Below are 17,884 nucleotides of genomic sequence, written 5' to 3'. Positions count from 1 at the left end.
TCTGACATATGGAATCAAGGGCAGATGCTCACAGAAAAAAAGTTATTAACGCTTGCCCAGGCTGAGACCCATCATTATATTCCACACAATCTGTGGGTTGGTTGACCAGCCCAGAGGGGCTGCCTATGTTACAGAAAACTGAAGCTGCCTGAAATCTGCACGGTGGTGTTCTTTCCCTAATAAGCCACTAATGCTCCTGATATTGTTTGGTATATGATGTATAATCAGGCTTGCAATGAAATAATTTTGTAGGTTTCTTTGCTTCGCTACTTTAAATGTTCCAGTTGAAGCAACTGAAATTTTAGATCCCTTGTATCATGCTGATTCCTTAGCCTGAATGATCAAATACACAGCTGAATTGAACAGAACCGCTCTCAGCAAAAGCATAGGTAAGGTTCTGGTTTACCTCTGGGTCATTAGCAATATGCCTTATTCACTCTACCGTTGCACCTTTAACTACTTCATTTGTGAAGGTTGTTTTCATCAGACATTATGAAATTATAGATTTGGTCTCATTGTTCAGTCCGGCAGCCAGTCTAGACAAGGGGTCTGTCTCAATTAGACGTGACCAATTACCTTATGAGAGGAAACGGAAGAAGAATCCCAGTATTTTATTTCCTAATCCCCTCACTGTCTCCCAGTCCTGCCTCTCCTGCATTCCTCGTGGTTGCTCAGCTGCAGTGGTAGGTTGGACAGTGTTCAGCACTACTCATGCTTCTTCTGGTGGTGCATCTCTTCTAAAGCTTCATACTGAATTAACAGCTTTGAATGGCATCAGGCATATTTTCCCTTTCCTTCTTGGACCCCAAACACCCTACAGCCACTGTCCTTGCACTGCCTCTCCAGATAAATATGACAAGGCAGGAGGGTGTTGAGGACAGACCCATTGACATGAATTTGACAGGCAGCTGAAAATGTCTCCTCGTTGTAGGAAATGAAGCCAGGAGTCCTACATGGTAATTCAAAGCACTTTTATTGCAGAACCATTCTTTTAGTCTTTTTTTTCCTTTTTTCCCCCCTTTTTTTTCTTTTTTTTTATCTCTGGGTTATAAGAATGGATAATGGATGTTTGGTAATTAGGAACCTCTACAGGAAGCTGTGGGATGCTTGGGAGAGCCAGGGCCTGAGATAGCCTCATAGAGGCTGTGAAACCAAGGCAGTGCTCTGCTGGCCTCTGAAAGCTGCTGGTGGATCTGCCCAGTGGTCTGCTGGCCAGTGCCAGCGCTGTGAAAACAGAGAGGAAAACAGTGTGGATCAGGTGACTCAAAACCACAGCAGACACCGCTTTTGAAGCAGTACAAATCCCCTACGGGATCACACAATTAAAGGGGATTAAAGTCCTAGTCTTGCTATTGCTGAAGTCACTGCCAAAACTTCTCTTGGCTGGTGTGGAAGAGGCTTGGCCTGATTGGTGCTGTTAGCCACAGCTCTCCAAGGGATGCTCTTTTCTTTGAAAGCTTTGTCTGAAGTGAAAGCAGGAGGTTAATTCTGCGTGAATGCCTGGTAGTGTCCATTAGTTTGTCTGGATGAAGTCTGAAATATTTGATGTTGATCTATAAAGCCCTCAGTCCCTTGAGTACTGCTGGACTTGTAGCCAGCCTCTTTGCATGAGATATGGCAAGGGTCTCTGAGCAGCTCAGGATTGCACATCTTAGAAGAAAGGAGAATGGGACACTAACGTACCGTTGTCAGAAAAAAAAAATGCTTAATTTTTAATTTAGTTTTGTCCTTGGTGTTCTCTGATCCACTTCAGTAGCCTGAGAATTTGGTTTACCTGATAGCCCGCAGGTTTGGGAAGATAACAAGGGTAGTTGTTTGATGATTAAATTCTGCTTTGTATCCACTAGGATTGCTGAAGGAAATTGAATTTATGTTCATAGATTGGAATTGATTTTCCTTTTCTCTTAAGGAGCTTAATTATTCAATATCCTGGGCTTTTATCTTCTGAGCCTAGAGAGTTTAGGAGACACCTCAATGAAATAGAAAGGTTTGGTCATTTATAATCTGATGCACATTAAAGATGAATTGAATTAATGTGTTGTGAAGTCTGATCCTATGTGGCCATTTCTGGGCATACTTAACTGTCATTTGTACTCTTCAGTCCTCTTGCAAGCCAGAGGTATAGAAACAAATAATTAAAATCACTTCACCCTTTTTTAAGTAATTGTTTAAGTCATAGAGGTGTTTTGATTTTTTTTAAACTAGCTGCAAAAGTTATGTCTCTACAATAGACATTAAACCCACAGTGATTTGATTCCTGAACACTGGTGGGATTTTAAATATCACTGTAGGTAGGAGAGTATGTTAACAGCACTTCTCTAGGCAATCTCCCATCTCTAACAGCAGCAGAATTCTGAAAATGAAGACCCTATACCTGCAAAGACTTCATTTTACTCCTCTGAGCAATCAGTTTGCCTTCGGAAGGACTCACTATGGGTTTCAGGTTAAGCGTGCCTTTAGGAAACTAATGAAAGGAACATGTAGAAGCATCCTTGTTGGCAATTCAAAACTATAATAAAACTTCAAATTGATGCTTACAGCAATTGAGTTGTTGATTGCCCACTGAAAACATCAGGAATAGTTTTTAAATAATTTATTTTCTTTATCTTCCTCTATGCCCTTGTTCTGTGACCCAGGAATTAATCACACTGTATTTGGGAACTACAAGGAAGGATCTATTCTGATATCTCTTGTATCACTAGCCTTGTTAAAAATAACAAGAGAGAGCATATGCTGCTTTCATTTAAAAGGGGCTGAACTGTGTCTGCTGTGAACATTATTCAGCAGTCCCTGGAGAAATTTCAGAGTCAGCCAGAATCCCTCTCTGGGTCTCCTGTTGCAACACAGTCTATCAGCACTTTCCCAAGTAGAAGTCAGTGCCTTTTAAGTACAATCCAGCTTTTAATTTGAGTAGAAATGAAGAATGCATCTTTTTTTCTGAAAATAATTGTATTTTTTTAAGATTTGTGTTTCACTATAGAGTGAACAGGATAAGTTAAAACAATGCTTGAAAAAAATCCAGATATAGAAGAGAGATATGGGCTGTAAACATCAATGCTGCAATGACAGCTGCATGATTTAACACGCCTTCACTTTGTTAGCAGAACAGTTCGTCTAAGTGAGTTTTTCTCTGCAGCCACACCAGGATAATGAATACGTGTTTATTCTCAGGAAACGGTGTTCCGGCTGGATACTCAGAACTTGGAGTCTGGCAGATTGAAATGCCCTTTCGATCCTCAGCAGCCATTTGCTTCAGTGATGGCAGGTAAGAAACCATCAGAGCCAAATGCTCCTCTCAGACGTGCGTTGGCTTCCTACGTGAGCCCGGGGCTCAGCAGATGTCATCGTTGGAGCTCCTCTGGCGTTAGTCGAGTTTCCAATGCTGGTTTGTGCTCTCGGAGCTGAGGGAGCCTTCAGTCTGCAGACACCAAAGAGCTGGAAATGCAGCAACACAAACAGAGACGTTTGAGCGGCTGTGAAGCCTCTGCCAGTTGAGCAGGAAGGCGGTTTCATCCTCACCCAGTCATTTCTCCTTTAAGAAGACAATCAAAAAAACACACAGACAGACAATGTTTCAAGCGCTTCTGGGCCTCTTTCTGCAATTATCAATATGTACTGCCCTTTGAAGTCTGCTGACATCCACTATTTCCATAAATACATTTTTGAGGTTTCTATTTACTCGAGTAGCCACTTCTGAAGCTGGAAGCCTAGGAACAAGATAGTGCAATCTGCCTGCTGCGTGCATCGCAGCGCTGTGTGGTCTGACATTTGGTGCCGAGGAATGTCAGCTTGACCTCTGGATTTCAAATCACTATAAGAGCTACTTTTGTCATGGTTTGGTTCATAGCTTTGGACAATTTTCATTTAACTTGTCCGTCAAGCATATGAATACAAGATAAGAGTGAAGCACCATGACGTTTTCATTTACAGCCAAAGAGCAGTGGTGACAATGCTTTGAAGTATCGGTCACTCTGTGTTATAAAAAGAATATGACTAATGTTCAGTCTTTATTCTCAGATAATAAGATAGATGATTTGTGATTCTGACCCAACAGATGGGGCAGGACTTCCTTTATTAAAAACAATAGATTAAAGCCAGCACTTATTCTTCTCAGGGACCCCTAGTACTGTTTAATGACCGTGATGTCTATTTTTAAAATGGGATTCTAGAAACTTTAACTTTTTTTTTAACTTTTTTTTTTAAATGCAATAGAACTCCGTGATTTATTACAGCATTGGCTAATTTCAGTAGCGCTCTAGTGCTTTGACTGCTCTATTAAATCTTGTGAAATGAAGAAGCTGCCGTCTTTTAGCTAACTAAAACATGAACTTCAGTACATAAGAATTTTCGGGCTAGATAAAATTAATGGTCAGGGTATTCTAGTATCCTTTCTCTGACTGTGCCTGGTGTCAAGTGCTTCACAGTAGTGTACAAGGAGCACTGTAAAGAGTTACAGGCCTGACCAGAGAATGTGTTCTTGGCCTATCTTTCAATGATAACTTTATTCCCAAAAGTACTAGGAGAGCAGTACAGCTCATGGATAAGAGGCTGCCCTGGGACTCAGGGGAGCTCAGTTCCCGTCTCTGCCACTGATGAGAGGAGTAACCTTTGGCATGTCACTTCTCTCTGTCTAGTTTTATTTATCTGCAAAATGGCAATAAATATTACTTGTATCCTTCAGAAAGCACTTTCTAATCAGTTATACATATATGAGCTAAGTAATAATTCATTATATTTTCACTCATGTAGGTCAGTTAACACAACTGAGTAATTTTCATTCTTTGTAGAAATATGTAATCTCTCTTTGAATTCTACACAGCATTTCGCCCCAAGTAAATTCCACAGATAAATTTGAAAAGCTAGTCTTTTTGACTGAAAAATCACCTGCTCCTTATCCATCTTCTATTACAAATTACCGCTCACCAAAACTGTTCTGGACGTAACTGGAACTTGGAATGAGAGATACCAAAAGCCAAGACAAGTGCTGAAAACGCCTTGTCAGCAGAGCCTAAGCAAGGATGGAGAATTTCTCTTAGCCCTTCAGATTTATCGATCACTGAGTGCCTGTCAGTTAGCAAACACCAATTACCCTGCCCATTCCTCATTATGACAAATACCTTTCAGAATGCACTATTGTTTCTTTACAAAGGCGACATGCTGTCTGAAAGATGTGCTTTCCAATACTGTCATGGAAATAATACATAAGTAACAATAATAATGAGGTAAAAAGAAAGCTGATAGATCTTTTTTTGGCCAAATAAAGTACTTGTGGATCATGGGTTGTGGTTTGGGGTTTCCCCCCCCTCCTTGATCTTGTTTTTTTAAGTGCATTTACATCTTTTGCAAATGAAAACACAAACATCTATGTTGAATGGTATTTATTCTGTATTCACTCTCAACAAAGGACTTCTCTCTAAAAGATCCTGTGAAATGTTTCCACCCAGACCATCAGAAAACCTGGAGAAGGAACTCCTGGAAGGGGATTTTTATGTATCATATAGCTTTTTATATGATTATTGTTTATGAACATGAACCTTTTTTCTTTTTACAAACTCCAGGGATTTATTGTTGCAAGTCATTAAACAAAAAACAAACTTCTCCAACCAATAAAGCTATCTTGTTATTTTGCAGAAAAAAAAAGAGAATTGTAAAATGCACTATGCAGTAAAAAAAAATCACAGTGATACTGTTTCTTTGCTTCTTTTTAGAAAAGTACTGAGATCTGAAAGAAAAGAGAAAATATTGTGCAATTCTTAAGGCTGTGAAGTTTTGCATTGCACACAAAGCTGGCAGAAGACTAAATCATAACTGTAATTGCAGCAAGCACACTGTACTGTATTATAGATATAGTTTCCTTGTGAGACAAATTCTGGCTGCCTTATTCAAGTAAGATGTCTCATTAATTTTAGTGGGACACTCGCTATGTTAAAATGATCACGATTTGGGTCTGTAGCCATATTCCTACCATTAACACGTTACATAGTTGAGAAGAATTCCCGTAGTGCCTAAATTCCTCTTCGTGAACGAAGTGTTGGACAGAGATCCCTACACCAGGAAAGGGCCAAGCTGCAAAGTTCCCGTGGTGAAGCATCCATCATGTCTACTAGCTCAAGCCCAGGAGCAGCAAAGCCATTGGGGCCATGGCAAGCCTGGGACACAAGAGCTAGCTTGAATGGATAGATGGTCGTGTCCTTGCCACAGCCCCCAGGTCCATGGTCAGTGCTCACAGGGCAGGATGCTCGGATCGAATACACCTTTATACCCTTAAGAGCCTACCACCCATTAAAGCCTGGGGAATTTACTTTTCTGAATGCCTAAAAGATCTGAAAATTAGACTTGGACTCCTTTACTTCTCAGGCATATAATTGCAATTACCCTCATTTAAATGTAAGTAACTTCACAGAACCTCAAATCCCATTAAAATATAAGCCAATAATACTTTAAAACATTAGATTAGTTTATAAGCCAATTAAATGCAGGTGTTGTTCACCCAACAAAACACAAATAGTTTTAGTTTTGTTTACCCCACAGCTGTAGAAACCCTATTTCTTTTTCATTTGCAGATGAGTATCTTTATGCTGGAACAGCTTCTGATTTCCTTGGCAAAGACACTGCTCTAACACGTTCTCTGGGCCCTTCTCACGACTACCATTACATCAGAACTGACATTTCTGAACATTACTGGCTTACTGGTAAGATCCCAAACATATGCTGTTGTCATTTGCATTGTCCCTGCCTTTCTGAAGTTAATAGCCCCTTTCCTATATAAATATATGTCCAGTAACTATAAATATAGATATTGTATCATGGTATCTTTGGATTACGTAGGCTTTTTTTAAAAAAGCTCAGTGGAACAAAAATGCACTTGAGAAAAGTCAGAGGTGAAAGTGCTAATTAAGAAAAGAGTAGGAGCGTAAGACCTAATCATTCTTTCCGTCTTTGATCTATACAACTGTATATAGCCCTGTAATTGGAATAATATCATGACTTAAATGCTTCTATTTCCAGTCTTGTTGGAATAATTTTTTTTAAACCCTTTTTTCCGATCACTTGTTAAAAGCTGTTCCCTACAGCAAGTTGAAATGACAGACTAGAAATTCCACGTTTTTAAGTAGGAGGTCTTTTTTTTTTTTTTCTTTTCCTTTTTTGAGGGGAAAAATACCCTTTGTTGCTGTGAGGATCATTTTAAAACCACTAAGGGCACCCTAAAATAGCTTCCCAAGCAAAACACTTCTTTTTCTTGCCTGTTAAAAAACATTCTGAGCTAGTAAACCCTCTAAAAAACTGGCTGCATTTACACCCAGCCAGTCTCAAACCACACACAGAGTAACATGGAAAACTTCAGTCACAAACTAACCCTGCTCATTAAAGCATCCCCCTTTTAGCCATCAACTGTCTTTAAAGATGTGGCAACACTGGCCCTGATTCAGGATGCCTGTGTAACTATTATGGGTGTATTGTAAAGCCAGGGCCTGCCGACCACAGGGTTAAGTTGTCTTCCCAGCAGACAACTTCTGAGAGGGATAATTTTGCCTCTTAACTCTCTGAGACCTCAACAAGAGGAAATGTTCTTTTTTATTATTATTTTTTTTCCTACCTCTTCTCCCCCTTCTTCTAAGCTGTTGCCTTACGTTTCTGTCTAGATGTAACTCCATATCCTCAGGATTTCTGCTGTGAGATGAGGAGGAAAGGAGAAGTCACTTAAAGTCCTTTTACCTTTCCAAGTAGGAGCAGTCCTTTGGACAGATAGAAAAATCTCACATCTGACTCTGCTGACCTATCCCACTTTCATCTCCTGTGCTCAAAACGTTTCTTGTCCCACCTCTCCTATCTCCTGTCTCTCATTTCTACACATCCCTTGTGCAAAGTAGATCAGAAATGGCTGTAAGTGATATGGACCAGGATGGGTCCTTCCAGCAGGCAGTTCTCTAACTGGAATAAACCGTGCAACTGAATATCCAATTTTATCACTGATGGCCTGCTGATGCTCAGCATGGAAAGATGGCTGGGGTAGCCGCTTTCCTAAGGGATGCTATAATATCCTAAAAAGAAAGATTTACTGCAGTTTGGTCCTGAGGAGCATCTGGTGTTATCATTAGTATAGATCCACGTTGATGAGCATTACAGGGTTCAGTTCCCAGCCCAAAAGAACTTATATCTTAAATATCCAGTTCCAAACATTTCTTTATGCTATTAATGTTTCTTCATGAACAGTTTGAGGCAAGGGAACAGTACAAGAACACAGAATAAACTAAAGGTTTGAGAACTGTTTATATGTTTTAATTTGGAGGCTGGGTGGGGGGTGTCTGCCTTTCTTCTTTCTTTTAGATTGATTCATGTTTTATTCTGTTTTCACTTAAAGCGTCTGTATTTGTGAAAGTTTTCTAAGGAGAATAATATATTAATATGTCTGGGTTTGAAAAACGGCTTTAGTGTGCTAGACTGCGACGTGAAAATTACCCCACGCTATATAAACACTGAAGACCCCATATATTCTTCAAGTTTACCTTGTTTCCAGCCATATAAAAAACTCCAGCCATGCTCTGTCTAAGACTTCACATACACAATTCATGCAGTGTTATACTAAGAGGCACAGATATAAACTAGATGCTTTTAATATTTTGAAACAGTCCTTTTAAGGTTGGAGAAAATTTTGAGTGCAACTCTAAATGATGGGATCATTTCTGCAATAAGCCATAGGGTAGCCAATATATTTCTAGTTTATTGTGTAACATTACCAATTACATACATTTGTGCTTTCAGCTGATATTGATAAAAAGAAAATATTTACTTGATTTCAGGTTTAAAGACTCCCATCTCATCTAAATCCCCTCTTCCCTAAATCTACCACCCATTTACCAAGCATGTGTTAGACCTCCAGGAAAAGTTGTACATACTCGAGTAATTGTACAATTAGAAATAAATTATTTCCAGGTGTGACTCATGTTTTACTTAGGATAAGCATAAAATGTATAACTTGTTTTTCTCCAGAGGGCTGAGGAAGTTTTGCTATAATGCACCTTAATGTTTTTAAAGTTTAGTCTTATTCTGTTTCTGGAAACAGGATTATCCTTTCCTGAGCGAAGGGAGGGAAAGACAAAGCATGAGGGAAAAATGCGTAGGATACCTTCCAGTTCCTTACAGGGCATCTCTATCTTGACTAATTCAGACATGTCTTAATCTCAATGACTGAATAGCAACTCCACAAAGGAGAAAGGGAGGAAGGCAGCTAATCTTTCCCATGACTCACACTCACACAGGCTCATACTCCTGCACGCAGTGGCACTGAAGACAGAGGGGATGCTGCCTCTGCTCAGACTCCAGCCCTTCTCCTGCAGAGCTGAAGAATCAGGCGCTCCTGCAGCCGCTGACCGGAGCTGCCTCACCCGTGGCCGGGACAGGGGACGAGGCACGTGGGACTGGTGGCCCCGCTCTGGATGGCAAAGCCGCCCACTGGAACTGAGTCTGCCCCGCTCCAGCCCAGTGGGCAGAGGAGAGCATCCCGTGGTGGGATACCCGAGCCCTACATACAGGCATGCACTAAGCAGCTGCACATTCCTCCCTCCTTTATAGGAAGCTAAAGCCATAGTTGGAATGAGTGTTTTCCTGAATTGCATTCATCTTTTTTAAATTTTTTTTTCATTGCAATTTAGTCATCTTTGCCAGGGCAAAGACTTGCAGGCAATGACTTCTTTATATCCTGCGAATTTTGAATGGGATTCAGCTCATTTAGCTCTAAAAGGCAAAAGTTAGCATCCTGTCTGAGCTCAGTCATTTCGGTTGTCTCCGTCTGTAATTTACGGAGAGAGGTGACACTTCCAGAGGGTGACTCACCCCACCTACTGTAGGAATCTGTCTTAAAATAGGATTATTCATTGTCACTTTCTTCCTTGTGTCCCTGCCTGAGAGACGACCTGGATAAGTACAGGTTAGGAGCTTGACTTCTAGACAGTTAAAGGTAAATGACGTGAGCACTTTCCTTTGCAGTTTATCATGCCACATATTTCTGGCAGCCCAACTACAAAGAGCTGCTGCCTCCCACTTTTTCATTTCTTCATGTTCTGGGATTTGCTACTCATTTGCTGTCCTCTTTTTCTGAGCCTAATGAGTCTTACTTCTCTGTAGGTCTTACTAAGGCATGCACAGTTGCACGGTCTAAAACTACTGCTGGCATTCGAAGGGTGTGAGAGCCGGCAGGTAACCAACAGCAAACATAACCACTCCAGCGAACCCAGCAGTGAAGGACTAGGTGTAACGGCTCTTCCCACTAGGCCACAAGAGCATGTTTAAAAAAGCATGAGCAACACCTGAGTTTATTGTACCTTCTACTGTCAGAGCTCGTGATGCCTTTAATCCCCTGTTTGGTTACATAGAATCTAGCCATGAAATTAATATGTGGGAAAATCTTCTATTGAAGCAATTAGGGGGTGCAACTGTGTATATGGGAAAACAAACAGTGGTTTAAAATCATCGTCATATAATTTGTTTCCCATGCAAAGAATCCAAAAACCTAGTTCACAGTTGGTTTAAACGCACTTTTTTATGTTGTATGGATGGATTACAAAAGATGAGACAAAGATCTCACTTGCAGAACATAATGTGCTTTTCAGATCATGATCTCTTTCATTAAGTTGTTTTCAATCTCTTTGTCTTCATATCTTTTACAGCGTATTTTTTGTTTGGATTTAACTTTCACCTTCGGTGTTTTCAACTGTGATTTAAAATCGTTAAATATTTGTGTTCCTTTAATTTGTTAGAGATTCTTCTAAATCTGTTCCAGGAATTGGTATGGAGACATTTGTTTTTGCATTTGGCTTGCCAAGTAAAGCAATGAAATTTAATTTACAAAAAACATATATTCAGAGTTTTGTTCTGTGAACGTGGATTAAAAAAAATCTATGTGAAATTCAAAAGCATGCTACAGAAGTATTTCACAGGTTTTCCTATTAAATGGCTATTTAGCTAACTGTGTATTTAAGAAACCATACTGGACGCGTATTTAGGCATTTATTCACGCTTAGAGATCTAATCTTCAAAGTACCACGACATAGCCTTATAGGCCCTGAGGGGTAGTTGAATATTTTCTTTAGGCTCATTTTGAAATCCTAACTTAGATTTATAGAGCTTGATGGCTGCATCATTTCATTTTTCTGCTGATGCCATTCTCTAGTGTCAGAAAGGTTTAAAATGGAAGCAGCACTGTGGCTATTTTGACCTATAAATTTACTCTTCTGTCATGAAGGTGCACATTCAGCACTTAAACACATCCCATTTTGTCTCAAGCCTTCGACTGTGAACTTTTGAATCAAGGACCCTCTTTTTGTCCTGTGTGTACTGTAGAGTTCATGGTGAAAATTCCTCAAGGTTAATATAAAATAACAGTCATTATAAAAAGGACAAAGGCATGAAGATACGTTAAAGGCTGATAATAGTATTCCCCACATATCGCCAGTGTGCTCTGTTTGCTCTACCGTCTTACATCATCCTCCTTACTGCTTTCTACTGCAGCCTGCCTGCTTATGGGGGACAAAGACTGTGTATTTTATTGCTGAAAGAATGTATTTTAGAGTCAAGGGTCTCTTTGCACCATATTTGTACAGCCACTTCTGTTTAAAGAAAAACATCATTGATCCAAGTGCCCTCAGAAGAGCTCATCTATTGTAGCACATTGGGGAATGTCTTAAAAATCACTTCCCCAAGTATCTGGTTCACTTCTGCAAGACAGTGTTGTTGCCTGCTCTGCTGCAGCCAGGGACCCCTGGAATTAGTTTAGTTTCTGATGCTAGTGCAAAATTTAAAGAAAAAAAACACAACCCAAAACAAAAACAAAAAACCACAACTGGTGAGCAGGTAGAGCAGGACTGGAGATCATGGACGAGGGAGCTGAGGAAGACAATGAAGGACATGTATTAAATTCTTGGCCCAATAAGCATGCCTATAAGATGCAGGCAGAGACACCCAAGCTTGCTTTGGAAGAGACCAGAAGTAATATAATGGCTCAGCATGTCAAGGCAAGGCATGCTGTAGCATTTCTTGCAAAAAGCAGATTTAAATAACCCAAACAAACCTTTACGTTGATATAGCTAATCTGTTTTCATGCACAAGAAGGAACTGTGTCCTTAAGATTGACCAGTCAGTTGTGGAGTTTGGTGTGCTAACTTGGGAATCCCAGCATGGCACTGTGTTAGATTTGGTAGCTATAGTCAGTAAGATTGTTATAGCACAGATATGTAGGAAACCTTGAACTTGGGAAAGCTGTCATTTATATTGAATTTTTAATCCCATGGATGAATAAAAGTTCTTTCATTCCTTTGCAGGCTATCTTTAGTAAACAGCAGTGTATTTCCATACTCATAACTTCTACAACGTGTAATTAAATTAATTTAAATTCAAGCATGTGATTTCAGAAAATCTACTTAGCTTAGCATTGGTGGCAAGAGCAGTAAGGCAGATTTTTGTAGGCAATATTTTGTACTGAGAGTTATCCTATTTTCAAACAGAGAATGATAGCCAGTGCTGCATATTTGTGCAAGTGGTAGTAAGATATATACACAAAAACATCACTCTAAGAGTAAATACTTCAGAATCTATGGTTTTTTTATAAGATTTTTTTTAAATATTTTTTTTTTTTTTGATTTAAGAGATTTTTATTTTTTTTTAGATTTTTAAAACCTTTTTTTGGGAACTTCTAGGAGCGAAATTCATTGGAACTTTTCCCATCCCGGACACCTATAACCCTGATGATGACAAAATCTACTTCTTTTTCCGAGAAATATCGCAAGATAGTGGCACGTCTGACAAGACAATCCTTTCCCGAGTTGGGAGAGTTTGTAAGGTGAGGACTCTATCTTTTTATTTTGGTTAAAGAAAGAAAAAAAAATAATTACAAAATGTTTGGTTTGTTTCTGTGGGAAATCTGTTTTCCCCTTCAGATCAGAAGGAAATAGTGTTGTTATGAGCCATCATAGTAATTTTTCTGAACATAGATTACTAAGGCCATCTGAAATTTACTCATCTGAAAAAGACTTGATATTGACTGTGTACCTCTTTTTAAAAAGCTAATATGCTCATAAATTACAATCCTGTGTCTAAATTATAATGTATTGACCTTCAGATATGCAACAGTGACCTGCTTTGTTTCATAAGCTTTCAGTGAGGATTGACTTGTTGAAGTGTACACAATGGCAAGGTATTTGGGTGTTTGTGTAAAGTGCCCACTGAATGGAGGGATATACAAACCCATCCCTTCAGCCTAGCTCAGTACATCATTCCTGGGCATTACTGAGAGCTGGGGTCAGTCATTTGTTTCTGCACATTCCTGATAATCAGTTGGGGTGAGGGGAGGCTAAAAATGTATATAGTTTCTGAGCTACACCCACATCTGCCCAGAGGTTTCCTCCCTGGGAAGAAGTGCAGTCCTTGACCTGTTGACCAGGAGAAACCAGGGCCTGGGTCTGCTGCAGTGTAAAAAGTTTCATTTGGTTGGTGCCTGACCTCCTTTAAATGATTACTCCCTTCACTTTCTCTTTCATTATACTTGGTTTTGCCCCTTATGAAAGATTTCTGCCCCTTATGAAAGATTATGGTATTCATAATGCAGACTCAAATTTTCATGAGCTGCGCTCTTTTTGAAGAAGCATCTCTGCCAAGGGCAGAAGCCTCCTCAAATGGTAATGAGAAGATAAACCAATTCCTGCATATGAAGACAGCAGTCAGCGTAGAGTTTGCTGTTTAACAGCATGCTGGTTTTGCTAAGGTCTTCTTCCCACTACAGCAGAAGGGTCTATTGACTTCTGTGTCAGACATACTCTCTATCCACTTCTTTGTCCCATAATACTGTAGGAACAGAAGCAGTCAGTATAAGTGCTCCCATCCTGTCCTTAAGTCCTCAGTGAATCCAGGTACCCAGGAATTACTGGTAAAAGTCAGGAAAACGGGACTTTAAAGTTGTCTTCATATAAGCTTTGAGCAAATGTTTATCTCATGTGATGAACTAGATATCAGCAACACCATCACAGTAATTACACAAGTAGGTACATTTCTGTGACATTTTGTTCAGAATCTTTCATTTACTCGCATTTTCTGAGCAATGTGACTCTGCTGACAGTGAAAATTATCTTCTTAAGAAGCTTGAAAATTAGTAAACAAACAAAAGAGTTTGTGATTTGCAGTAAGATGTGTCTAGGAGAAGAGCACCCATTCAGCTAACGGACACACACTGAAAAACAAAGAGTGGACAAGTGTATGAATATGTAAATCTACAACTGCTCGGGAGTCCAGCAAACTTAACTCCAGTCAAGATTTCAGTGACCACAGCCATTTCACACTTCTGTCCTTGACCCAAAATGTTAAGAAAACAAAAAACTCATTCATAAATCAGTTCTCTAGTAGGTTTTTAGCCAGACAAAAGAATGGATAATCTTTAGTTGGGTATTTCACAGCAGCATGATTAATGGCAGAATGGAAACGCAAACACATATGATTTGCTGCTAGACATGGCATTTGCTGATTATGAGAAAGCACTTAATGCATTAGGAGAAATTGGTAGACAACATTTTCAAGCCAAGGCACATGAGAGATTATAGTAAACTAAGATATATTAGCTAGAGATCTCCCTCATCCTTTACCTAGAGAAAAAAGGAGATAAGATATCATAATAAAAGCAAATGTATTGTAACGAAATCCTAATGACCATGCATAATCGTACCTCAAATGCGACTGAATTTGTAGAGTAATCACGTTAAGAGGAAAAAAATGTCTTGAATTTTATTTTTAATAGTCAAAGCAGAACAATGGAAACTGATAAGTAAGGTGATTATTATTAATGTTAGTTTTGCACTGTCTTCTTTATTTACTGAGCACTTCCCGATGGATGCAGAATTCTCTTGAAAATTCAGACTCCTGGTTTTTTGTACGTTTGTCTTGATTACCTGCAAATAAAAAAACACTATAATGCAAATTATTGTAATGAAAATAGAATTATTATGGGCATATAATGTAAATTAAAATATGCATATCGACTCCTCTGTTTACGGACTAAGATCCTCTGGATCTGTGCTCTGATATGAAACATCTGCTATGCTTAATTCTCTCTGATATGGGATCAATGTCTCTGGTTGCAACAGTTGATAACAATTTCTACTTGCACTGTCTCATTAATGTGACCTGTACTGCATAAAGTTAAGCCTTTGCCTTCTTTCCCTAGCAAGCAAAGAATAACAGTGGATGGGAGGACCCCAGCAACTTTTGAAATCATTTGCTCGGTGTAAACTCAGTTTTTTTCTACTAGAACTCAATTGCTCTCTACCTCACTGTGCCTTAGGGCTCCTGTACATTAATGCCAGAGACACATGCTGAAATTAGAATGCGCTTTGTTTTTAATAAGGAGGTTAGTCAATGCAGCCTGTTCTTTGGCTAATTTTCAATGGCTCAGCAACAATATGGTCTCTCACTGATCCTCCCCCTTAGGGAAAATCTTCTCTGGAAAGCATTCCCTTTTCCCAGCTACTTTCAGACCCAGAAGATTACAATACTCTTGCTGGCAGCTCTTCGCCCAGAGTCAAACAGCTGTCACTTGTCCTGTTCATAAGACCATACTTACCGACTTGAAGCATGTGTTGTAAGAACGCAGCCACTGTAGCACTAAATAGCACTATTTTAGATTTACGTCATCTGCATTCTGTATATCACTAGGGGACATCAATATGAATTGGGAGGAAGTGCTTTCAACAGTCACTTTCAGAACCAGTTGTTTAATTTATCATGGCAAACGGCATTTCCTATTTTTGGTTTGAGGGAGGCAGAAAAAGTATCATTGGCCTATCTGTAGTACCTGATACTACTTATGGTATGTTCCTACTTACATAAAGTGTAATCTGTAGGATTATTTGCTTTCTTTTCAAGTAAGGTCATAAGTAAAAAGAAAAAATACTATTAAAGATTAGCCAGCAATGTTTATTTCTTTTTAAAAACACATAAAGGTACACATATGTATATTACATGATCATACAAACCTTAACTTCTTAAGAGCATGGACACACATATATCTATTTCTAGAAACATAGGCATAAGCTTTTACAGCTACATTGTCTTCAAGCCCACACTGCTGAACCAGTTTGCATCAGCTAAAAACACAACACAGTCATCACACACTGAGCCAGATTTTGGAAAAAAAAAAATTGCAGCATCCATGCACTGTACCCTCTGCAGTCAAGTAACAAGTCAGCTACATTTTTGTATACATATCCACCACAAAATGATGACAGAATTGTAATTCCATTTAAGGACCATGTCACATATGCACAAATATAGCCCTAGAAAAGACCTAGGTTTCCGTCCTATTTTCCCCACTCAAATAAAGTGAGAAATGAAAATCCTAACTTACAGGAGTCCACAGAAAGGTTTTGGAGAGGGAGGAAGGTTGTTGAGGTTTTTGTTTGTTTGTTTTCTATATAGAAACACATTTTTTCGTAGTTACAACCTCATTCTATTGGAATGGAGTGGAAATTAGCCAAAAGCAGTAGTCTCTCTGCTGCAGTATGAAAATCCTGTTTATAATTACAGCGATTTGCATTTGCTGTGTTACAAGCTTCTCTTTAACGGTTTTGGTGATGTATTGCAAAAGTTACAGCATGCAGTCTTAGAGACTGATTTCCAAGACCTCAGCTGCCAAGAAATCAGACTTTGGCCCCTGATGCTTTCCTGTATTTCCCAAAGTGTTCAGTATCCAGAAGCGGCCTTTGTTCTAGTGGGAACAAGTGAGCTCTTTGTCTTTTTTTTTTTGGTGTGCCATTTCACCCTCGTATATACCATGCTGTACCTGGGGATGAGAATATAGCAATTAGGCACAGCCCTCTTGGTTAAACTGTACTTTCTAAACACACTGGAATGTAATCATTTTAAGAGCTTCTGAGTCGAGAGCCCAGGACACACCCTGCATTCCACCTTTGGGTAATGTGATTTATTTCCAAAGCCATGAACATGAGCAGAGTTCAAGGCTATGACCTTGCCTCCCATCTGGTGCTTTAAGGCAATTTGTATTCCCGGAATGGCAGGAGGGAGCTATTCCTCTGCGACTCTGAGTCCAGGGTCTCCAGTGGTCTCTGCCGTGGGGCTGCTTGTGTGTAAAAGTTAGGAGGTGTTTTTCTTGTCCTGGAAATAGTCTAGCCATACCTTTACCATGACTAGGGATAACTGAGTCATTAACATTCTTTGTATTTCTATTTTGTGTAACGCACCACTGCGGAGATAATTGATCTATCTCCAAAACCATTTGAGTTGTCTGCATAGCATAATGCTTTACCGTTCAGCCGTATTAGCTTGGGTCCCGGAAGCGAAACAGCCATGTTAACGTGTTCTCAGCAGGGCTAATTAGTCTGGGCTCAGAGCCATACTCATGCAGCTATACTGCTTCCAGTTCTGGACGCAACTCATTCCAGACGAGATTTAACTTACTGCGTATTACATACTTACATACTTTCTTTGTCACCATGATATTGCCTAGCCACAATGCTAACCATGGGTAATGGTTTTTTTTGTTGGGTTTTTTTGGCTGGTTTTTTTTTTTTTTTTTTATTTCTCAATGATAATGATTAAAACCACTTCAAAAATGTCATCCCGAGAAAAACTTTGCCCGTTGAGCATCTTTGCAGCAGTGGGTCTTTCAGCAGCCAACTCCTCTTGGACTTCCAGATTTGATATTTGAATATTATGTGCTATTTGAAAGTTTTCAAATTATGTAGAAAAGCAGATGCTCATCAAGATGATTTCATTTTAAGGGCTGATGTGTTGGAGACAGGCCAGTTCCATATAGTATCTGCTCCTAACTGTGATGAATTAAGAGATATCAGGCTTTGTCAGGTCTTTTGGTCCAACTTTCCTTATT

At 39.4% G+C, this 17,884-nt stretch overlaps 1 protein-coding gene across 2 annotated transcripts in view; it reads left to right on the top strand.

Annotated features, from left to right (window-relative positions):
* SEMA3D (semaphorin 3D) overlaps positions 1-17,884 on the top strand; it is a 144,654-nt gene that overhangs the window by 79,372 nt on the left and 47,398 nt on the right. For both annotated transcript variants that reach the window (XM_050892176.1, XM_050892185.1), the window contains 3 exons: positions 3,172-3,265; positions 6,564-6,692; positions 12,693-12,835. In XM_050892176.1, the coding sequence (XP_050748133.1) occupies positions 3,172-3,265; positions 6,564-6,692; positions 12,693-12,835 (366 nt within the window). The remainder of the gene's footprint in view (positions 1-3,171; positions 3,266-6,563; positions 6,693-12,692; positions 12,836-17,884) is intronic.

Source organism: Gymnogyps californianus, chromosome 1 (assembly GCF_018139145.2).
Source record: "Gymnogyps californianus isolate 813 chromosome 1, ASM1813914v2, whole genome shotgun sequence".
Lineage (NCBI taxonomy): Eukaryota > Metazoa > Chordata > Aves > Accipitriformes > Cathartidae > Gymnogyps > Gymnogyps californianus.
This window is presented reverse-complemented; position numbering and strand designations above follow the sequence as displayed.